At 47.0% G+C, this 23,743-nt stretch overlaps 1 protein-coding gene and 1 long non-coding RNA gene across 3 annotated transcripts; one reads left to right on the top strand and one right to left on the bottom strand.

The window, feature by feature from the left end:
• Window positions 1–1,968: 1,968 nt before the first annotated feature.
• LOC309333312 lies at window positions 1,969–7,393 on the bottom strand. Its single transcript, XR_014152464.1, has 3 exons — window positions 7,274–7,393; window positions 3,564–3,659; window positions 1,969–2,487 (listed from the first exon to the last, which is right to left on the bottom strand). It is a non-coding gene; the product is annotated as an uncharacterized lncRNA (long non-coding RNA).
• Window positions 7,394–7,562: 169 nt separating this feature from the next.
• CCNB3 (cyclin B3) lies at window positions 7,563–22,076 on the top strand. 2 transcript variants are annotated; one of them, XM_081848436.1, is made up of 12 exons: window positions 7,563–7,639; window positions 8,095–8,206; window positions 8,955–9,032; window positions 9,272–9,378; window positions 9,946–10,108; window positions 12,763–12,855; window positions 13,217–13,309; window positions 14,094–14,231; window positions 14,597–14,752; window positions 19,746–19,895; window positions 20,118–20,248; window positions 21,742–22,076. In XM_081848436.1, the coding sequence occupies exons 1-12, from the start codon at window positions 7,584–7,586 to the stop codon at window positions 21,809–21,811; spliced, it is 1,347 nt and encodes a 448-aa protein (XP_081704562.1). In that variant the 5' UTR covers window positions 7,563–7,583; the 3' UTR covers window positions 21,812–22,076. The 2 variants fall into 2 exon arrangements, with proteins under 2 accessions (XP_081704562.1, XP_081704561.1); XM_081848435.1 differs by lacking the exon at window positions 7,563–7,639 and adding an exon at window positions 7,764–7,912.
• The last annotated feature ends 1,667 nt before the right edge of the window (window positions 22,077–23,743 follow it).

Genomic DNA, 23,743 nt, shown 5'->3' with positions numbered 1-23,743 from the left:
CACCATCTTTGATAGTGGGTGGGTGTTTGTTGTGCTTAGAATTTGGTGACTGGGTATGAGCTGACAGGAGGACAAAGAGTGAGTAGCATCGGAGCAGAGAAGCCGCCTTCCTTCTTCTCTTCCCTCTGAACTTCCCTGCTCTCACATCAGAGTTTCTGGGGCACTTCCAGGCTTGACCCTGGAAGGCTGTGATCTCCTGCACACCCTGGTACAATTCCTGACCATATAGCCTCCTCGAGCCTCTTTGCTCAGCTCACCTGAACAAGAGAGAAGGCGGCTTTGTGCTCCCCTAGGGAAAGGACTTGACAGTTATGCTTGATACACGGTTGAAAAGCCGCTCCCGTGCCCCTGGTCATGTGTAAGCCCTGGGCCTGGAGACATGGATGCACCAAGGAAACAGGCTCATGCATTAACTTACCCTTGGAAACCTGGCCTTTTCCTTCTACTCTGTGCAAGAGTTCAGCAGAGGACGCCAGAGTCACGGGTGGCAGCTGTAATTAAAGCAGACAGCCCTGCAATCCCTTAATCCAAATGCTTGCCATTCCCCTCTCCGAGGCGAAGAAGAAAGTTTAAGGGCTGGAGTTAAAAAAGGAAAGTAGAGGAAGTGCCCTCAAACTCCTGCTTTAATCAGATTTTCAGCTAAGCTCTTCTCACTGCCGCCCCCTGTCCCCGGAGGGGGGGACTTCTGTCCAATGCCAAGGGCAGAGTAGATGCCTACACTCCTCCTTCTCAGAAGCGGGGGGGGGGGGAGATGGGGGAGGTGCCAAGCCCACCAAGCCATCAGGACTGCCTTTGCCAGTGTCATCTGCCCATTGGGCTCCTGGGCAAATCAAGATCATAGGCTCAGCAGAGGAGGCCTGGCAAGAGCAGGGATCTTCACAACGATGTGCTTGCTGCAGTCTTGTGGAAAGGGAGGAGGCTGAGCTGAAGGGCATGGGGACACTTGGCCCAGGGCGTAGTGCGTGATTGGCAATCAACCCCTCCTATGGCTCCACTAGCAAAGACACCACTATGGCTTCGCTGCCTGCCCCCTGGCTCTGCCAATGAATGACACACTGGAGTAAGAGGGTCTGATCCAGCAGGGGCAAATCATTGTCATCACCAGCCTTTTGCATCTGCACTCGCGACAGTCCAAGTGACACCATTGCCCTCTGGAACCCGGCCCTCCTGCCAACCTAGGTGCAGCAGAGATGGGGTTGCCCTGGCGATCTCCTGCACCTTCCTCAACTCCAAAGGCTCAGAGGAGGTCTGTGTGTTGTATGCTGCCACCCTTCCCTTGAGAGCAATCTCAGTGGGCTGGGAAAGGGCCTATGTAGCTCAGGGGCAGAACACCTGCTTTGCATGCAGAAGGTCCCAGGTTCCGCCCCGGCAGCATCTCCAGGCAGGGCTGAGAATACCACCTGCCTGAAATCCTCATGGGCTATTGCCGTAATCAGGGGAGGAGACCTATGAAGCAAGATAGACCAATGGCAAGGTTACAGCAAAGCTCCCTGCTATGTTCCAAGTTCCAGCATCAACAAGCTATTCCATTCCATGTGTGGTTGCTTAAAACAGGCTACAGAAAGAGGTGTTTACTCATTTGCATGGAATCCCTTCCAGAAGCTGAGCTACAAACAACGAGTCCTCTGTATCCTGCACTTCTGAGTTTACTTTTTAACCCTCAGGAAGGACCATGCCAGAACAGCTTCCACTCTTGATTTTCTCCCTCCCTCCCTCTTTGGGATCATGCCTAGTGAACAAGGGCAGCCAGGTTTATTTTTACAATTCTGATGTGTTCCTCTTTAAACATGGGCACTGTACCAGCATCGCACACCCAGGAAGTGATGCCAGAATCAGGGTGTATAAATAAAAGGGACTTTTGGAAAATGTCACATTGCAAGGAAGCATGAAACAAGCTTTCAGACTGGAAATGGAACATTTATTTATTTTCTTATTTATTCATACATACCTCACCTTTTTCCCTGACAGGGCTTACAGATAAAAATAAGAAAGCTAAAAACATGGGGGAGGGGAATAATTAAAAAAACAATTAGACATCTATATAATTAAAACTGAATGTATACACATAAAAATCTATTAAAACCATGAAAATAATTCATTAAAACAGAATTGTGGTGGATTGATATACATGCTGGAAGAGTGCCCAAACCTCTTGTACTGGCAATATGCCCAGAGTCTTTATCAGAGTAAGTTAACAGGTAGAAGTACGGGATGAGAATGAAATATAAAAAGAAAAGAAAAGAAAAGAAACATGCAGAATCTTTCACTATCAAGCATATTCAAAGGGATTCATGTTTTTTCTTTAAGTCATCAAGTTTTTAGCCACCCACAGATGTAATTGTTGGGATAAATGTTTCTGCTTTCAACTCCCAGGGATGAGCCATCAATTTAACATCAGTAGCACAGAAACAAATATTCCACTCTCTTGTTACAGCTTTAAGCTACACAAGCATCTTTCTCCACTTCCTTTGCACTTGATACAGCTCCCTGCAAAACAGACATTCTGCAAGTACAAAGCTGCACTAAGTTTCATACACAATGCACACAAACAGAGCACTTCATGCACATTAAATGCATATCTTTTAGAGGCTGGCCATCTGTGATGGATTTTCCCTGTGATTCCTGCAGGGGGTTGGCCTGGATGACCTTTGGCGGTACCTTCCAATTTTATGATTCTAGGTCACATTGCCATCCACAGTGAGCTTAAAACCCAGTGAGAGGGATGCCCTTGTCATCCCTCTCACTGTGTTTACAATACAGTATTTCCTTAGTCATGCTTCTCCAGTGACAGAAGTGTGGACCAGGCCACTGCTACATAAATCAGCCAGGAAAGAAAACATGCAACCTCAGGACTGCAGTGTCAGGAATCTCATCATTGCTGGCTGTAATAAACTGATTGGTTGGTTGGTTGGTTGGCTGAACCTCATCACTGGGCTTGTAGCTCCTCGTAAAGGGCAAATCTGTTCATGAAGTTAACTGCATACAGTACTTGCAACTAAGGTGTCTCAGATTAAAAACGTAAATAAGAGGTGCTGGGGAAGGGGCTTTAGGACTAGGTGCGGTAGAGGGAGTGGTGAAGTAGGTGCTGTGTCCAGGAATAGCCTCAGGAGATCAATTTTCTTTGGGGCAGCAGCAGGAGGAGAAATGATTTAGCCCCTCCTGGGTTGTGGTCCTGATTTACCCTCTCCCCATTATACAGTGGTACGTTTGGTTGCGAACGGAATCCATTCCGGAGGCCTGTTCGCAACATGAAAAGAGTGCAACCCACAGCGGCGCATCTGCACACGCAAGGGTTGCGATTCGCCACTTCTGCACATGCGCGTGACGTCATTTTGCGCTTCTGCGCATGCGCAAGTGGCAAAACCTGGGAGTAACCCTTTCTGGTACTTCTGGGTCGCTGCGGGACGTAACCTGAAAGAGCGTAACATGAAGCGGACGTAACATGAGGTATGACTGTATTTGCTATTTAAAACTTAAAGGAACAGGCACATTAGTCAGCTTTATTCGGCAGTGGTTGCTGGTCAGAGGGGCGCACACACACACACACACACACACATACTTACCATGATGTCTAAGAGCTATTAAAAAGAGTTCCTCTCCTCCATGTATTTTCCCAATGCACTTTTCAAGCCATCCAAGTTAGCGGCCATCATTGCCTCCTGTAGAAGCAAGTTTCACAGTTTAACACTGCACTGCACAAAGAAGTCCTTCCTTTGATCTGTCCTGAATCTTCCAACATTCCATTTCATTGGATGTCCCGAAATTCCAGTGTTAAGAAATAGGGAGAAATGCTTTTTCTATCGACTTTCTCCTGGAAAAACACCCAAATGGGAAACACCATGGCTCATTCTGCAGCCATAGCTGGGGTGGGGTGGGGTGTCTAGCCAGGGTTTCTGCCCTGGGTGAAGCCTCCAGAAGGGCACCATGGAGGCTCTCAGCCTCAGAGGCATAGCTAGGGGGGCAGAGGGGGCGCCACACCGCAGGGGTGGGCACTTACCACAGGGCCTGGCCTGCCACAAGCCACACAACCTACTAAGTGAGAAAGAAATTCTGGAGGGACGATGGAGGGGCGAGAAGCTGAGGAAGAGAATCAGTTGAACTAGATGATCCTTGGGATCCCTTCCACAATTCTATGATCCCTTCAGAACTTTGAATGTGTTTTAAATAACTATGGCTGAGTCATTTACAGATACAGTGGTACCTCAGGTTACAGACGCTTTAGGTTACAGACGCTTCAGGTTACAGACTCCGCTAACCCAGAAATAGTACCTCAGCTTAAGAACTTTGCTTCAGGATGAGAACAGAAATTGTGTGGTGGCGGCGTGGTGGCAGCGGGAGGCCCCATTAGCTAAAGTGGTACCTCATGTTAAGAACAGTTTCAGGTTAAGAATGGACCAAGGGAACGAATTAAGTTCTTAATCCGAGGTACCACTGTAATACATGATCTACACACAGAAAAGTAAGGTGTATGTGAGTATTTTTCCTGCCAGAGGCAGTTCCCTCGCAAGCTCTGTTCAGCCTGGCTGCATTAGGATTGTAATGGAAGGGCACTTTCTACTTTAGACTCGCAAAAACCATTTCTTTCACATTAAAGGTAAAGGACCCCTGACCATTATGTCCAGTCGTGGCCAACTCTGGGGTTGTGGCGCTCATCTCGCTTTATTGGACATGGGAGCCGGCATACAGCTTCTGGGTCATGTGGCCAGCATTCTGATTGGCAAGTTCTAGGCTCTGTGGTTTAACCCACAGCGCCACCGGCGTCCCTCTTTCACCTTAAGTAAAGGTAAAGGGACCCCTGACGATTATGTCCAGTTGTGGCCAACTCTGGGGTTGTGGCGCTCATCTCGCTTTATTGGACATGGGAGCCGGCGTACAGTTTCTGGGTCATGTGGCCAGCATTCTGTTTTTGTTTTTTTTAAAATAATAATATTTATTGAGTTTTACAGAAAAAAGGTTCACAAAAACAAAACAAAAATGAAAAGACACATACATACATAGAAAAGCAAAAGCAAAACCAAAACTTAAAAAGAAAATTTTAAAAAGAAAAATCCCTTTTTCAAATATCATACCATTCATTAACTTATTTTCATGACTTCCTCACATCTCCCTTTTTTGTATCCCATTTAAAAATTTAAACAGCAAATTCATAACTTCTTAATTTTACCCTTAATTAATTATCCTCACGAATTTTAGCTTCTAATCATATTGCTAAAACCCCTTCATTTCATTCCAACATCATTCGCATTCAAAAAATTTACAATATTTCTGTAAATACATCTTAAATTTCTTCCAGTCTTCTTCCACCGACTCTTCTCCCTGATCTCGGATTCTGCCAGTCATTTCCGCCATTTCCATATACTCCATCAATTGCATCTGCCAATCTTCCAGCGTGGGTAGATCTTGTGTCTTCCAATGTTTTGCGATAAGAATTCTTGCTGCTGCTGTTGCGTACATAAAGAAAGTTCTATCCTTCTTTAACACCAATTGGCCGACTATGCCCAGGAGAAAAGCCTCTGGTTTCTTAGGGAAAGTGTACTTAAGTACCTTTTTTAGTTCATTATATATCATCTCCCAGAAAGCCTTAATCCTTGGGCACGTCCACCAAAGGTGAAAGAATGTACCTTCAGTTTCTTTACATTTCCAACATTTGTTATCGGGCAAATGATAAATTTTTGCAAGCTTGACTGGGGTCATGTACCACCTATACATCATTTTCATAATATTCTCTCTTAAGGCATTACATGCCGTGAATTTAATCCCGGTGGTCCATAACTTTTCCCAGTCAGCAAACATAATATTGTATCCTATATCTTGTGCCCATTTTATCATAGCTGAGTTTACCGTTTCTTCCTCCGTGTTCCATTTCAACAGCAAGTTATACATTTTTGACAATACCTTAACATTGGGTTCTAACAACTCTGTCTCTAACTTTGATTTTTCCACCTGGAAACCCACTTTCTTATCCTGGTTATATGCTTCTCTTATTTGAAAGTAATGTAACCAGTCTCGCACCTTATCTTTAAGTTTCTCATAACTCTGCAGTTTCAATTTACCACCTTCCTCTTCCAAGATTTCCCAATACTTTGGCCATTTTGTCTCCATATTAAGTTTTTTCAATGCTTTGGCCTCCATGGGTGAGAGCCACCTTGGGGTTTTCCTTTCCAAAAGATCTTTATACCTCGACCATACATTAAACAGTGCTTTTCTGACAATATGGTTTTTAAAAGCCTTATGTGGCCAGCATTCTGATTGGCAAGTCCTAGGCTCTGCGGTTTAACCCACAGCGCCACCCGCGTCCCTCTTTTACTTTAAGTAAAGGTAAAGGGACCCCTGATCAGTAGGTCCAGCCATGGCCGACTCTGGGGTTGCGGTGCTCATCTCGCTTTATTGGCCGAGGGAGCCGGCGTACAGCTTCTGGGTCATGCGGCCAGCATGACTAAGCCGCTTCTGGTGAACCAGAGCAGCGCATGGAAACACCGTTTACCTTCCCGCCGGAGCGGTACCTATTTATCTACTTGCACTTTGATGTGCTTTCGAACTGCTAGGTTGGCAGGAGCAGGGACCGAGCAACGGGAGCTCACCCCATCACAGGGATTCGAACCGCCGACCTTCTGATCGGCAAGTCCTAGGCTCTGTGGTTTAAGCCACAGGACCACCTGCGTCCCTCTTTCACCTTACATGGAACCTAAAATGACTACAAAATGATAATTTCCTAAAATGAGTAATAAAACAAAAATAAAATTGAAATGAATCTTTTTGAAGCTTACTCGGGAGTAAATTTACACGTCAAAACTCATTGCAAGGGTTTGCACAAGGAGTGGATGGAAAAAAACCTCAAAGAGGGGAGGGAAAACATTTTAAAAGCAAACCAGAGGGTCTTGGATGACCTTATGGAAATATAATCTTTTAATGATCCTGTGACCAAATAAATCCAATTAAAAACCTGACCACAGATAAATTGCTGCACATGGAAGTTCTACTTTTGACAAACAATTTGCTTTTACTGGAAGGGATCCTCATTTTCCCTTTGGTCATACAGTCATAATACTTCTTAGGATTCCTTTGTATTCAAATTATATATTGCCTGCTTTTTATGCCCTTTATGAATAAATGTGTTGGGGGGGTGTTCGTTCATTTGTTTGTTTGTGTATGTACGCGAACACGCATCCGGGGAGGGGTGGGGTGCCAAACTGGGTCTCTGACCAGGGTGACAGAAAGCATAGTTTCGATCCTGCCCTGCCCCTCCCTGCCCCCGATCCCCGATCCCGCTTACTCTGAGCAAACTCGCTCTCCGTCAAATTCCGCGCCTCTATCCCTTTAAGGCGAAATTGCTCCTGACTTCCCTCTAGCCAATCAGGAAGTGAGGAAGAAAGCGGAGCTCATGCCCGCCCCGTTTCCATTCATCCCCGCCCCACGAAGACGAAGCTCCGCTCGTTCCTATTGGTTGCCAGAGCCGGATTTTTAAAAAATTCTAAAATAATCCTGCACGCCCCGCCCACTCTGGATAACGTCCGCGGGCATTTTCGGCTCTCAGATTGGTTGCTGTGGGGGCCAATCGGAGGCCGCCATTCCACCTACGTCGCATGTTTAAAAACGCATTTTTGTGCAGTGGAAGAAGCAGCAAAAAAAGCAAAAGCAGGTACGTAACCAGGTGATCTGGTCTGGGTCCCCCGGGAGGTAAGTCTTTCCCCGCTGGATGCCTGCGGGGGCAAGGATCCCCGTCCGATTTTCACCCTGGGAGTTGGATATGAGTCCTCCCCCACCGCCGCTGCCTCTGGATGCCCAAGGCACGCCTTGCCCTTGCGGCTCTGCGGGCAAACCCCCTTGAACTCTTCAGCGTCCTTCTTGACTACGCATTGTTTCAGGGTGCCCAGCTGTTGCCAGGTCTTTCCTATCGGGACTCCCCTGCCCTGTAAGCCGAGCAGTCGCTCAGTCGCTGTTGCTCGTCCTTGCACCCGTGGGGCAAAACTAGGCTTGCTGGGGGGCTCTGCGCTCCTGGGCCGGGGGGGGGGCGGGGCGGCGGCGGGAAGTCCCCTCTGGGATGTTGCCCTCCAAGAGGTTAGCATTTCAACCTCCATTCTTCCGCATCCCCAGGTTTCTTTGGAGAGATTGGCTTCTAGTTGGGAAGATGCCACGTCCGCGCAACTTCGTGCCGTCCCAAGTGGACGGAGCAACTGCGGGTGCGGATAATGCTGAAGCGGAGCAGGTGAGTTTAGGAGGAGGGATGCCTCGTCATCCACTCTCCCCACACCCCATGCTGAGGTGCTCTCCCTGTGATGAACATCCTACCACCCCAACCTCTTGCTTGAGGGCAGGTTGCTGTATCAAGCGATGTCTGTCTGGGGCTGCTCCTGGGCAGCACCCTTCTGGGCCATTTCTGCAGTGTTGTTGTTTTTGTGTGTGTGTGTGTTTTAATTGCATCTCTATCTCACATTTTTCTCCAAGGAGTGCTAGGTGGCGTCCATGATTCTCTCCTTCCTCATTTAATCCCCACAACCACCCTGTAGGGTAGGATAGCCTGAGAGGCAGGATCTGGACCCTGGTCCCAATCTGACACTAACCATTCTCATATTGCTGGCTATCCATGTGTTGAGAGGGGAAACCTCAGAGGTCTAAAAAGATATCAAGCAAGTTCATGGAGTGGTTGTGAGTTATGAAGGGATAGGTAGAACCTCCATGTTCAAAGGCAGTGTACCACCGGTGGGCAGCAGGAGAAGGCTCTCCGCTCAAAGCCTGGCTTGTGGACTTTATAGGGGCATCTGCTTAGGAACACAGCAATGTGCCCTTCTACTGATACTCTTAGCTCTGTTCCAGAGAACTGCACAGCCCTGCCTGCCTGGTCTGTGTCTGCAAGGACAAGGCTTTGGGTTTAGGGGAAGGGGTGGTTTGAGGCAGTTCAGGTGAGGGCCCTTGTTGAACACAGGCCTGTTTTGGCTAACCTCTCTTTATCTTAGGAGCTGAACTCTCTGGCAAAGCGACCCCAACCCCTCGGGGCTTGCCGAAAGCGTCCTGCATTTGGGGATATGACCAATGTAAGTATGTGCTCTTCTTCCTGGGGGTAGGGTTGGGGTGACCCACTGCCTGTGTTGTGATGGTGCCATTAGCAACCTGCCTGCCTCTCCACCCCTCTTAACTTGTCTGGGAAGAATGGATCCTTTCCCACTGTTGTCCAGGGCTAAGAATGTGGGGCAGCTTTTCTAAAACCAGGAGGTTGCAGCCTTCATCAAAGTGGATGTGTGCAGGTAACGGCCTCTCTGCCTCTCCCCTGCAGGCCCACACGTCATTACAGAAGCAAGGGAAGAAGGAGGTGGCCAAGAAAGCCTCAGAGATAACAACTCTGCCGCAAGTCACAGAGAGCGGCGGACACCTCATGAAAAAGTGAGAGGTTGAGCACATGTTGGGTTGGGGTGCCCCCATCTCCCCTCCCACCACTTCTGGGATCTACCCCTGTGTCATGAAAGCACAAAAAACCCTACTAAGTGGTCTGGAGCTGGTGGCACCTAGCCAGGCGTCGAACCAAACTGTGGCACCAGCCTCTCACATGTCAGTGGCTTTTTGCCTGTCTCTAACAAGGAGAATGGATCGCATTGATGGCTGCATGTACCACCTGCTTAGGAGAGGCTTCTCTCTGCCTCTGCTAGGCTGGTCTATGTTTACTGAAGAATATATAGCAGCTTTCCTCCCTGTTCCATCACAGATGCCTACAAATATTGGGGTTTCATTTCCCATCTCCCACAATCTCTCTATTGGAATCATTATCCTATCCAGGTAAGGGAGGGATAAGTGGTTAGAGCACTCGCTGCCCATGCAGAAGGCTCTTTTAATACTGGGAGTCATGCCTGTCCCTCGTGGCTAACTGAGGTGCTTGGGGTGAGGCATTCCACCCCAGCCAAGCAGTCCTAATGTCCCATTACAACTCTGAACTATCCCTCTGTCCCCTTTCAGGTCTCTAAGCAAAGCTGCCTCTGAGGAAGCACCACCAAACTCTGACCAATTTGCTAAGAAGGGTGCGATTCAGGAGATTCAAGAAGAGGAGATGGACCATTCCCTGACATCGGTGGATCAAATGGCGTTGGCACTGAACCCCACTTGCTCTGAGACAATGGAGGTGTGTCTTGATCAATGGCAACTAGCCACAATGGCTGTGCTCTGTGTCCATGGCTGGAGGCAGCAAGACTTCCAAATCCCAGCTTCTGGAAATTGCAGGGGGGGAGAGTGTTGCTCTTGTGCTTTGGTTCTGCCTGAGGGCAACTGGTTGGTCCTGCCTTTAGGGCAACTGGTTGACCACTGAGAACAGGAACTTAAAACTCAGGACAGAGGTGCTCTTGGTCAGTCAGAAGGCAGAACAGGGAATAGGGGTTCAGCTTGTCCTGGATTGGGGTCACACTCCCCCTGAAGATGCAGGCTTGCACTTTGGGTGTGCTCCAAGACTCAGCCCTGAGCATGTCTGCTCATGTCTCTGGGGTGGACAGGAGTGCATTTGCACTAGTGCACCAGCTGCGCCCAATCCTGGAGAAGTCTGATTTGGCCACAGTGACACATGCCTTAGCTATATCCCTTCTGGTCTACTGTAACACTCCCTATGGGGCTGCCTTTGAAAAGGGTTCAGGAACTCCAACTGGCTGTTTTAATTCAATTAATGTTCTCAGATGCAGGAACAAAGTCTTTTGCATGGTAAATCCATTAAGTCCTGTAGCTTCCAGAATCACAGCTTCAATTTTAACAAAAATCATTTTCAACATTTTCTTCAAATCCTTAGGTATCACATCCCAGGCTTTCTTAATAATTTTACATTGCCACCACATATGGTAGCCTCTCATACGCTTTACCAGCCTTTTCTGCTTCATCTCCATCACCGTCAAAACTTCCCTAATCAATTCACACAAGGTATCATTTTTATTATAGACCAACCTTACTTTCCCTTGTATTTTCTTCAAACCTCGCACCCCAGCCTTTCCAACCTTAATAGTTTGGGCATTCACCTAAGTTGTCCCACAGCCTCTGACAGTAATTTAGTATTCTCCCAAACTTGAAAAGCTGCCTAAATTCTTAAATTCTAAAAGCAAGTCAGCTACGCTGTTTAGTTTCAGCATTGAAATTTTTGCTTCTGGCATTTCTGGTTCAAGATGGGGGCGGGGTGAGTTCTTTCCCCTTATCCCAGCTTCCTTTCCGAGATTAAATTCCAAAACAAAAAGTTCTTTCCCACCAAGGACAGTATTCTTTTATTTGTCAGTACTTTGTCAAGGCCATTTAACTAGATTCAGTAAAATAGCCCAGTACATTCAGCCTCCTCCCCCCGCCTTCCACTTTAGTCTCAAAAATGAATTTTAGGAGATTTAACAATTATATATCTCCTTAATATCCATTCATATCAAAATAGTTTTGAATTACCAAGGTACATAAAACTGATTCATTCTAAAAAATAATTCAGGCCAGTATTTGCAATGAATATTACAGTCCTTTTTTATTTTCTTAAACAAATCCACAATTATTCTGTTAGGTTAGATGTCTTCAACACTCTGAGGGCTCAAAGACTTCTTTACCAAAGATAGCGTAGGTTTAGAGGATAAGTCCAATCTTTGAGATTGATGTAAGCAAAAGCAACATGCATTCTTTTAGTTCTAATAATTCATTAGTTATCTTCCAAAATGAGTTTCATTCACACTTCACTTGCATATATTTTGTGCCTATAGCACAAGTAATGGGAGCGGACTTCTTTTTTTCACTCCCAGTTTTTTGCCAGATTGTCCAAATTAATCAGTTTTTCTTCACCTTCCAAGCGGTTCAGTGTCTGGAATGTTGGCAGCTTGTGGCTAGATTCAGTGGTTTTGCATTCCATAGAGCTGCGCTAGTACTTAGCCCGTCGGCTCCTTTGGCTCCCCCCCCCCCAAACTCCCCATTCCTTTTGGGACAGAGGCAGAGAACGGACAATCTGTGGGGCCTCCGTGAGGCTGCAGGACACCGAGGCACCCCAATGCTCCTCTTGGGGTTTTGGAGGGAGGTGTGTCACCCTCGCGCTCTTCCCCTCGCTGTACAAAGCCAAATCTGACGGGGCCATCAGATTCTCAGTCCAGTTGCCATTTTGCGGAAACCAGGAAGTCCACTTCTCTGCAGCTTTCATGGTTTGCAGACATTGATGGATCTACATCAGAACACAGGAAGTTGCCTTATAATGAGTCAAACCAACCATTGGTCCATTCAGCTCAGTATTTTCTACACTGACTGGCAGCAGCTTTTGTAGGTTTCAGGCAGGGGACATTCACAGCCCTATTCTGAGATGCCATTAGGGATTGAACCTGGGACCATATGCATGCCAGGCAGATGCTCTTCCCCTGAGCTGCTATCCTTTCCTGTCTGCTGGATGGCTTTAGGCATCTGCTCAGAAGCTTGTCACATAACAAAGGTCATGCAATGGGCCTTGTGGCTCTATGCACTCCACACCTCTGTGCAGTTCTGCCTGCATCCAGAGCCCGTGGACTTCCCCTGCATTTAAGCCCATGTCTACAGACCCAGCTGCAAGTTACTGCAATTAGAACCCCACCAGTCCCACACTGCTATGAGCACTTAGGGGGGAAGACTGGTGAAGGGCTGTAGCTCCAGGAGTAAAGCTTCTGTGTACATCCAAAGGGTAGAGCTGAACTAAGTTCTCTGAAGCTGGTTTTATTTCCTCTAAGTAGAAAATAAAGCAGTTTGAAGCCTGGAATGTGTTTCTCTCCCCCTTTATCTGTATCTATATTCATACAGTCATACTTTGATGTGCAGGTCGTGCCAGTCGACAACAATGGCCAGCCGGGCGACCCTTATGCCAACTGTGAATATGCCTTGGACATCTTTATGTACATGCGGGAACGTGAGGTAGTGTGGGGATGAGCTCTGGGGTGGTGGGTGTGCTTCCTTTATTCCACAACTCAGCCCCCTGGAGCAAAGGAAGCTGACCAGGGTGTGTGTGAGTTGAAACTGCCAATATTGGGGGGTTATACTGTCAAAGGCAGTGTGCCTCTGTGTAATTCCATTTTCTGCGAATCCAAAGAGAAGCCATAGTCGGTGCAAATTCTGGCACCACCCATGTGCCAGATGCTTTGACCTTTTGCTTGGTCCTAGAACAAGGGCTGTTCTTCGGTAGTCCTCTTCCCTGTGGAAGTTTTGGGTGGCTGCTGGGGGTGGGCAGGGGCACCTTGCTGGCACAGCTCCTTCTCACCTATTCCCTCCTTTGCAGGAGAGGTACTTGCTCCCAGACTACATGAAGGATCAGCCTGACATCACCACAGAAATGCGGGCCATCTTGGTGGACTGGATGGTGGAAGTGCAGGTGGGTGTCAGAATGGTAGAGTTGGAAGGGTTCTCCAAGAGCCCTCTAGTCATAGTTTAGGGAAGTTTTTAATATTTAATGCCGTATTGTTTTTAACACTCGATTGGGAGCCGCCCAGAGTGGCTGGGGAAACTGAGCCAGAAGGGCGGGGTGTAAATAATAAATTATTATTAGTCCAACCCCTTGCAATGCTGCCTATGTAGGTGGCATCCATCCACCCATCCAAGCGACACAGTTCATGTCCCCCTGCTTGTGACTGAGCCTCGTTGGGCAAGGAAGAAAGGAAATAGCAAAAGGTCTGTTTGGGACTCAGTGATTCATTTTCCATGGAGGGCGTTGTCTGCAGCTGCAGTGTAGGATGGGAGCTAGTCCATCCTTTGGCACTCTTCCTGCAACATTGTCTGTTGACCCTGAAGTTCTTGGTCATTGGATTGGAGCACTGCAATGTGGAACAGAAGGTGGGAGCAAGTTCAAATCCTGTTCCTGGTGGGAAATACTATACAGGGGGTGGCAGCTCAGGGGCAGAGCTGCTGCTGCTGCTACTGCTACTGCTACTGCTACAGCATATAAGGGGCCCAAACTGAAAGAAACCCTTTTCTGCCCAAGAGCCATGCTGGGTATAGACCAGCTGCCTGCTTTTGTTTTTTGCCTCTTAACATCCTGGCAGGACCAGCTTGCCTTTAAAAATAACACAGCCCTCAAGTTTCTATTCTTTAGGACTTCAGTTAGGTTTAGGAAGTCTTTGAGCAATGTGTAACCTGGCTTATTTTGCCTCCCTCTTCAGGAGAACTTCGAGCTCAATCATGAGACACTTTACTTGGCGGTCAAGCTGTTGGACCACTTTTTGGCAAAAGAGACCACCATGCGAGACAGACTGCAGCTCATTGGCTCCACAGCCATCCTCATTGCCTCCAAGTTTGAGGTTAGCCCAAGCAGCAAGCCACCATGATGCATGCCTTAGTCACCTCCCTTCTGAACTACTGTAGCATACCCACTGTAGGGCTGCCTTTGAAAAGTGCTTGGAAACATCAGCTAGCCCATGTTGGGGATGCGGGATGGGGCCTTCTGGGTGGTGGCTCCTCTCAGACAACTTAGAAACTCTCTCCCTGGAGAAGCCAGACTGGCTCCTTCCTTGCTTTCCTTCCACAGGCAGGTGAAGACCTTCTTGTTCCAACAAGCTTTGGGGAACTGACTGCTTTTAAGGAAAGGTCTGGCACTGTGTTGGTTTTTTGTAGAGTTTTAATAGTTTTGTATTCCCCACCCAATCCTTCTCCTCTCTCCCTGCAGGAGCGCTGCCCACCCTGCGTGGATGACTTTCTGTACATCTGTGATGATGCATACGATAGAAAGATGCTCCTCTGCACTGAAAAGAGTATCCTGATAGCACTCAAGTATGACATCAACATCCCCATTGCTTACCGCTTCCTCCGGCAATATGCCAAGGTCAGTAGCAACCCTCGGGTTTGGCCCCTGTGTTTGTGAAACATTACCTGGGCCTTTTCTTGTCGGCTAGGCCATCATCAGAAGATCCTAGGTTCAATCCCCAGTGGCATCATACCCCTGGTAGGGGTATGAATGTCCCCTGCCTGAAGCCCAGGAGAGCTGCTGCCATTCAGTGCAGGTAGTACTGAGCTAGATAGACCGATGGTCTGGCTCGTAAGGCAGCTTCCTATATGAGGCTCATAACAGCGACTGACAGAAAAGGTGTATTTGCTGTTAGGATCCCATTTGGATTTGAATGATCTGAGTCCTCCTTTGAGATAGATAGATAGATAGATAGATAGATAGATAGATAGATAGATAGATAGTTTTCTCAATGTATTTTTATTTAAAGAATTCTTGGTTACAAAAGTATGAGCAGTGTCTTTCATTTGTTGAGACATTAGTGTTACATTAGGAAGAAAAGAGAAAGAGGTGGAGGGGAAAAAGGAGAGTTGGGGTGGGGTCGGGTGGCGATATTTCTATTTTACTTAATGTATGTGTGTGGGTTTGTGTCAGCTTCGCTTGTGCAGGTTCTCTGCTATTCGCTTGTGTTCCTTTGGTTGTGAGAGAAGTTGGGTTGGCCTAGGGAGCAGTTGTTCATTTGTGATTGGCTGTGGTGATCTTCGTTTTCATATGTGAGTGGGTGGGTGTTTTGGATCAGGTTAGCCGTATTGATTTGTATGCTGTTGGTGGATTTTTGTCGTTGTCTTGTTGGGCTGTGTATGTGATAAAGCGGAGTCATACCGGGGTGAAGGCGTCATCTTCTATTTGTCCCCGTGTCAGTTTCAATTTATTGGTTAATTTTTCTAGTAGGGCTGTTTCCCATACTATTTGGTACCATTGGTCCATGCTTACTTCTGACAGGTCTCTCCAGTGTCTGGTTATGGTGTTTTTGGCTGCTGAAAGTAGGTGTGTTATGAGTTCTTTGTGGTGTAAATGGGCATTATTGTCTTGGAAGATGTTTAGTAGGGCCAATTCTGGGGTGATTTCTAATACTTGCTTAGCTATCTTACATATGTCTCATATGGCTGTTGTCCAGAATAGTTGAATTTGGGGGCATTCCCACCACATGTAGACGTATGTGCCTGTGGAGGTGCACCCTCTCCAGCACTTAGGTGAGGTTCTTGGGCATATTAGCACTAGTTTTCTTGGTGTTAGATACCATCTGTAGGTGAATTTCAGAGTGAGTTCTTTCCTTTTTGTGGATATGGATTTAAAGGGGGGTTTAGACCATATTCTACTCCACTGGGTGGAGTTAATCTCATAGCCTATGTCGTCCTCCCATTGTTTTTTAATTGTGTCTGAAGATTTTGGAGTGGTATTTTGTATATTGCAGATACCATCCCTTTGCCATGTCCCTTTGTTGTTAGGGGAGGAGGTTTCCGAAGGTTGTCAGGGGCCTAGTTGCTGCTGATTTTACTACTGGATTGTTTAAGAGGACATGTATGGTAATTGGTGGTGTGTTAGCCAGTGCATCTGGGTGTCTTCAAGTTTGTCTTGTATTTCTTGTGTTGACAAAGGTTTGTTATTTTTATAGAAGTTTATTAAGTGATATAAGCCTTTGATTTGCCAGGTTTTTATCTGGAGGTTTTGTCCTGCATGGTCGAATAATGGGTGGTGTGCCAGGGGAATTTGTTAGGATGGGGTTGGGGATAGTTTGCCTATTTCTTCTTTCCATGCTTTGAGCATGATCTGTGTGCACCTGTTGAATGTTGTGGGAATTTTCCTTAGTTTGTTTGGGAGGAGTGGGTATGCTGTGGTGCAGGTATTTTCAGTTGTGTCCCTCTCTAGGTGTATCCATTGTTTTGTCTCATCTTCTGGTATATATGGGATTAAATAGCGTACTTGGTTTGGAGTGTAATATGCTTCTATGTTGGGGATTCTCCATCCTTCTGAGGAGGGGAGGTGCAGGTATTTGGGGCTTATTCTTGGTTTTTTATGTGAGAATATAAATGAGTGTAGTTTTTGTCTGCCATTTGTATAGTTGGGTTGGGGGGATCCAGATTGGGAGGGTTTGAAATAGGTAGGTTAGTTTTGGGAGGGTGATCATTTTGATCATGGCTATTTTGTCTGAGAGAGTGAAGTTCATGTTGTTCCATCTCTTTAGCTCTTTGTTAATTGTCGCCACAGGGGCTTGTAGTGGTGGAGGTATATTTATTGAGGTTTCTGGTTATTTGTATCCCAAGGTACAAACTTGGAGTAGTTTTATCTTGGTGGCGTTGGTGAGTTCTTTTTGGGTGTGAGGAGGGGTATTGAAGCACATAGCTTCTGACTTTGCAAAATTTACCTGTAGGCCCGATACTGTTGCAAATGTGTTGAGTTCCTGATTAGGGATGTTGCTGTGCTTATGGCGTCTGGTGTTATGACCATTAGGTCATCTGCGAAGAGCCCTAATTTATAGATTCTGCCTTTTATTTCCACTCCCTTGATGTCTGCGGCTGCTCAGATTCGGATTACTAGAGGTTCCAGGGCCAGGATAAATAAGAAGGGAGACCATGGGCATCCTTGTTTTGTGCCTCTTTGGATTGCTATACAGTAGTACCTCGGGTTACATACACTTCAGGTTACATATGCTTCAGGTTACAGACTCCGCTAACCCAGAAATAGTACCTCGGGTTAAGAACTTTGCTTCGGGGTGAGAACAGAAATTGTGCTCTGGCGGCGCGGTGACAGCGGGAGGCCCCATTAACTAAAGTGGTGCTTCAGGTTAAGAACAGTTTCAGGTTAAGAACGGACCTCCAGAACTAATTAAGTTCTTATCCCGAGATACCACTGTAGTATTAGAGTCCATATTGTTAGTCCTGCATTTTGCTGAGGCTTGGGAGTATATCTGTTTGAGAATTTGTAGGAAGTTGGGGCCAAACTTCATGTTAGTTAAGTTAGGTAAGTCTAAGCAATCAAAAGCTTTGAGGATGTCAAGGGACATAACTGTCAGTGAGAGTTTAGTTGCTTTGCTGTGTTCAATCAGGTTCAGTAATTTCATGATGGGGTCTGTTATATTACAACCAGGGACAAAGTTCTGGGGCTATTAACTTGTGTAGGAAGATTTTTAGGCGGTTGGCCAAGATTGATGTGAGTATCTTGTAGTCTTAGTTTATTAATGAGATTGGGCGATATAATTCTACTTTGAGGCTGTCTTTCAGAGGTTTTGGGATGGAGACTATTTTGGATTACGTCCAGGTTTAAAAACTAAAAGGGACGAAAAAAAATCTGTACCCCTTTCTTTTCAAAAAATACAAGTGAGGGTGGAAAATAGAAAATGAGATAAAAATAAAAACGAAATGCAGAAAATAGGGGAAAATAAATTAGAGGGGCAGATTGGGTTGGAGTGGGAATCCCAGGGAGCGGCCTGCGATGGATCAGGGCTCTCTTCTGGGCACCACCATTTTTATTTTTAAAGGAAGGGTTTGAGGTAGAAATAAAAATAAAGATAAAGTTGTTTTTTTAAATAAATGTAAAAATAAAAATTGAGGGGTGGAAAAAGTGGGGAAGAAAAAGGGGGTTGTCTTTAAAAGGAGAGAGAGAGAATACTAAGGGGGGGAATTAAAAAATATTTGAAAATAGATTAAAAATAGTGATGATAGTATTTTTTAAGAAAGGGTATTTTTTTCCTTTCTCAGTGGGAGGGTGGCGACCATGCAGCGCTCTCTTTGTGTGGTTTCCCTCTGGCTCCCTGCCTGTTCTCAGCGCGCCAGCCGCCTGGGAGGTAGGCTTCAGTCGGGCCTGGGTTCAGCTGCGTGTTCCTTCACGGCCTCCCTTGCCTTCCCGGCTCTCTCCTCCCTCTCCTGTTCTTCTTCCGTGGCGGCAGTAGTGGTAGCAAGGTCGGGGCTCCTCTCTCTTTCTCCTTTTTTCCTCCCTTTGTCGCTTTGGTCCCGAGGTCCCTCCGGCCTTGGAGCTCCGCTGGGTTGTTGGGGAGGAGGGAGACTGTGGCTCCCTCAGTAGGCACGCCGGGTGCCCCCGGCTTCCACACTTATGTCGGTGGAGGCAGAAGTGGTGGGGCCTAGGCTCCTTTCTCTCCTTCCCCTCCTGTTTCCGCGCTGGCTCCAAGGTCCATGTGACCTCGGAGCTCCAGATGGCCACCCCTCCTTCCATGGGTGGGATGTTTTAGTCCCTCCTTTTAAAGAATATTAGTGGGTTTTAGGTTTTGTTGGCTTCATGCTGGTTTTAAGGTAAGTCACTTTGAGTTACTTTTATTTAAAAAGTAAAAATAAAGTGACAAGTTTAAATAATAATAATAATGGCCTTAGTTTGTCTTGGGTGGTTTCTTTCTGTCTTTGATCAGGGTGCTAGAGTCTGCAAGGGCTGGAAAGGATTTGCTGAAATAACTAATTGAACTAGAATACAAAAAAGGGAGGTGCAAGGAGGTCAGGGAAACAAGTAAATGAAAGTCAAGATATGGAAAGGTTGATTTGTTTTTAATTGGTTTTTTTTTAACTTTTTTGTATTTTGTATTTTTTGCTTCTCTTTCTTTTTTTTCTTTTATTCTTGTAACTTTTTTGAAACTTTAATAAATATTATTTAAAAAAAAAAATAGAATCTGCAAGGGAAAGGAATTGGGCTTCTGTGGCTGCTAGAGCTGGCAGGTCTTGTTCCTCCGGCGCACAGGCTGGAGAGATCCACCTCAGGCAGCCTCCTAGTTGGGGGCACATGAAGGGTTGGCTAAGCCCCACAGGTTGCTGTGAATCTAGGCTATGCAGGCCATAGCTCAGTGGTGGAGTGTCTGCTTTGCATGCAGAGGTTCCCAGGTTCAATCCCCGCTAGCATCTGGTAAGGTAAGTGTAAGCAGTACTGTGTTAGATTGACTGAGGGTCGGCATAAGGCAGTTTCCTGTTCCATGGCTCATAACAGTGACAACTACCAAAGGCACATTTGACAGTCCCTTCTGACCGCTGCAGACTCTGCGTCAGACCTCTTCTCACAATGGCTTCCTCCTTCTCACTCTCCATCTCTGCAGTGCGCACAGGTCAACATGGAGACTCTGACGCTGGCTCGCTTCATCTGCGAACTCACCCTACAGGATTACGACTTCGTACAGGAAAGCGCCTCTCAGCTGGCTTCCGCCTGCCTCTTTTTGGCACTCAGGATGAAAGAGCTCGGGGGCTGGGTGAGTGAGTGGCCTTGGAGCAGTGGCAGGGAGGGCGGGGTCTTGCAGCTGGTGGCTCCTGAACCTGGCAAAGAGGCTGAGGCCCTCGAAGCAGGGCTCCCTTTGGGTGGAGCAGCCAGAACCATGTCAGAAAGCTGCTAGAGGAGCCTCCAGTTGTGTGGATCCTCAGGCAGATCAGGGTAGGGCAAAGAGGCCCCTTACTCGCTCACTCTCTCCCAACAGGGTCCCACACTAGAACGTTACAGTGGCTACAAAGATAAAGAGCTTTACCCTCTGGTGAAGAAACTCAACTTCATGCTGACCTACAAGCACGATGAACGACTCAATACTGTGCACAGCAAGTACTCCCACCGGTAGGGCTTTTTCTTTCTGCCCCTGAGCTGCAAAAAAAATCTGTGCTTAAGCAGAATCCTTACTTGGCTACTCTCAGTGCTGGCAACCAGGGCCATTATCCCACTTTTGCTTTGTCTCCAAGGAAGGAGAACTGTTGGAGGAAGGAGGATGGGCTTGGAAAAGGCAGGTTGTAGAAATATTGTTATTGTACATGTCACCTTTTCTGATAGGGCCTCAAGGTAGCTTACAGATTTTTTTAAAAAGCTAAAAACATGGAAGTGTGTTTGGGGGCAATTGTTAGAAAACAACTAAACAATAATAGGATTAAAACTATATAGATGTATAAAATATGTACACCCTTTCCTTAAAAGCAGTGAGTTCCCCAAAGCCTGTTGGAACAAAGAAGTCTTCACCTGCCAGTGGAAGGAGAGCAAGGAAGGAACCAGTCTGGCTTCTCTAGGGAGGGACTGTCACAAAACTGTGGTGACTTTGTTCTTTTAAAATCTGGAGAGAGAAGTGATATTCCGTGTTCTATAGGACTTTCAGTAAGACACGTTGGAGACCAGATCTGGGTTTACACACCTTTCATGTAACATTTATTTCATATAATCAAGTATACATGAATATCTTGGTACCAAGAGGTTCAAGCACACACACATTCATCCATACTCACACGGCTCTTCATGTAGGTTATTCATGCCTTCACAAGAGCTGTGGGTTTGGGGTTGTAGTGATTGTCCAGCAACACTGAGGGCATTCAAAGGGGTCCTTTTTATAGTCTTCTTTCCCATTGCCGTCCATGGGTTGTCTGCACCGCTCTTCTCATGTTCTCCTCCTGGACCATCATAAAAAAAAACCTTCTTAGTCATACTTCAGAGCAGGCAGACAGTATGTTCCGGACCTTTATCTCATGTCTGTGGCCCACTGCCAATTCCTCCCTGTTTTTGTTTGAGGCTTTTTGCTTTCAGTAAACAACACCACCATCATACATTCTTCTTTGATAAATCTAGTTCCTCACTTCGCTTGCCGGCATATCATGCTCTGCGAATTCTCCATTTTCTTTTGGGCCTAACATTCATACTACATACTCATGACAGGAGACAGCTCCCTGAGGTGTCTGGGAGCAGCCACCACCAAGAAGGCCCTCTCCCACACCAAGCATGCCTGGGCGGGTTGTGGGATGGAGAGAAGGGCCTCTCCCGAATATCTCAAAGCCCAGGCAGGTTCATATGAGGGAATACAGTCTTTCAAATAGCCTGTGAGCTAAGCTGTGAAATACTGGAGCTGGCTCAGTAACATAAAAATGTGGCTGTAAAAAAAAAAGACTTGGAAGGTGAATTTCCTTCTCAATTCTGAAGCTGTAACTTCAAGTTTTGAGTGTTGAAACTGCTGCTGTGAGGTGGAGCCTCCTAACAGTTCTCTCTCTCTCTCTCTCTCTCTCTCTCCCTCTCCCTCTCCCTCTCCCTCTCCCTCTCCCTCTCCCTCTCCCTCTCTCCCTCCCTCTCCCTTACAGGGTCTTCTTTGAGGTGGCCAAGATACCCCCCATCAACATGCGGAAGCTGGAGGAAGCCTTGCAGAGCTAGCTCTTCCTTGGCAGGACCCAAGGAGGTGCCTTGGACATTCTTGTGCTGAGGTGCTGCAATGCTGTTTCACTGTAGATGACCTGTAAATAGACATGTACTATTAGCCCTAGAGAACCCCTCCTCTTTTTGTAACATAAATTGCAATTTAAAAAAATATATTTAAAAAATGTATGGTGGGTAGTGGGGGGAAATAAAACATATCACTTTTGCTAAAGATCAGGTTTTGTAGGAAAAGACAGAAGTTAATAAAGTGTATTCAACTGCACCTTGTTAGCAGCCTTCTTGGGCTTGTGGCACCCCTTTTCTCAGCAGAGACCAATGGGTGGTCCCATATTTGGGGTGACGGATGCATGCAGAGTGTCCTTTCAGTTGAATGGGACCAGGTCCTGGAAAATAGATTTTGGGGGGCTCTCATCCTCCCTTCTCTTCTGGCCAGACTGCTTGGACCTGAGCCTCTCAGCACAAGACACTTCCTGCTATTTTGCCTGTCTGCCTTCTGGGCTACTGTGCAGCTCCATCAACAAAAGCCTGTGGCCTGTCCTGCTTCTCCCTGCAAGTGATGGGGCCTGGCTTCACCTGCCCACCCAGGGCAGAATGTCACTGATCACCTGCATAGCCTGGTGGGATTGCAGAGAGACTATTGACTGGGGATCTTGCTGCCTTCTAGCTGCTGTGAAACTGCAGCCCCCTTCAGCCTCAATAGCCATGCTCTCACACATCTCCGGTCAAACACTGCAATGTTTTGAGGCCTGGGACAATTTAGCAACGGAGCCAATTATTTGGAAGCAGGCTGGTCTCTCCTTGACTACAGGTATCCAAGTACAGGCTAGGCCAGGGGTAGGCAACCTAAGACCCAGAGGCTGGATGCGGCCCAATCACCTTCTAAATCTGGCCCGCGGATGGTCCGGGAATCAGCTTGTTTTTACATGAGTAGAATGTGTGTTTTTATTTAAAATGCATCTCTGGGTTATTTGTGGGGCATAGGAATTCGTTCATTTCCCCCCCTTCAAAATTTAGTCCAGCCCACCATATGGTCTGAGGGACAGTGGACCGGTCCACAGCTGAAAAGATTGCTGACCCCTGGGCTAGGCAGTCAATTGCCGGAGCTGTTCCAGCACCTTCATTTCCCAATGTCAGCAGCCAGGGGTGGAGATTTGCCATCTCTCACAGAGCCCTTTTTTAGTTCTCCTTACACGTCACCAGAGATTTTCAACCTTTTTGAGTCCACGGCTCCCTTGGACAACTATATTCTTTCCGCAGCACAGCTGTGAGGCTCAGGAGCCATTATGTCACCCCTTGCCTGCAGAGCCAGCAGCCCCTCACCCTCCCTTGTGGAGTGTTCCCTCAGCCTCCTCTCCTTGGGAGCCCTCTGGGCAGCCGCAGCTGCTGCCCCTGGTCTCTGAGCTGTGCCCCCTGCCCCAAAGAGAGGTGCCTCCTCACAGGGACCTGGGAAGCACCCCTGGCCAGCCCCAGAGGCACCATTCTCCTGGGGAGCATGTAGCCAGGGCTGCTGCAACAAAACAGCTGTGCAAGCCTTTGGGAGGTAGAGACATGAGAGGTCATCAGAAGAGGGAGGAAAGGAAATAGGGACAGAGACCAGTGTTGCCTGCGGCACCCCTGACCATCATTCAAGGTACCCCATGGTGCCACGGCACACTGGCTGAAAACCACTGGCATAGGTCATCACCCTTGCCAGGAAGCTGATGTGGTATGATTAAATTTTAGCACTTGATGGACCCAGGGATTAAAGAAGGTCTGGCACACACAAACTAGGCTTGTAGCACTTTATTCCCTTCTGATTTTGAGAATGCCTCCTTCCTGCTGAAAAGCGGAATAAGACTCATCACCAATGTCTCATGTTGCTTTCCAGGGGCAAAAAAAGCCAGCAAGCCTGCCTGGATCACCATCTCTGTTGTAGTCTAGGGAAATATG

Source organism: Podarcis erhardii (genome assembly GCF_964252035.2).
Source record: "Podarcis erhardii genome assembly, chromosome: Z".
NCBI lineage: Eukaryota > Metazoa > Chordata > Lepidosauria > Squamata > Lacertidae > Podarcis > Podarcis erhardii.
The sequence above is the reverse complement of the archived record's forward strand: the minus strand, read 5'-3'. Positions and strand labels throughout refer to the sequence as shown.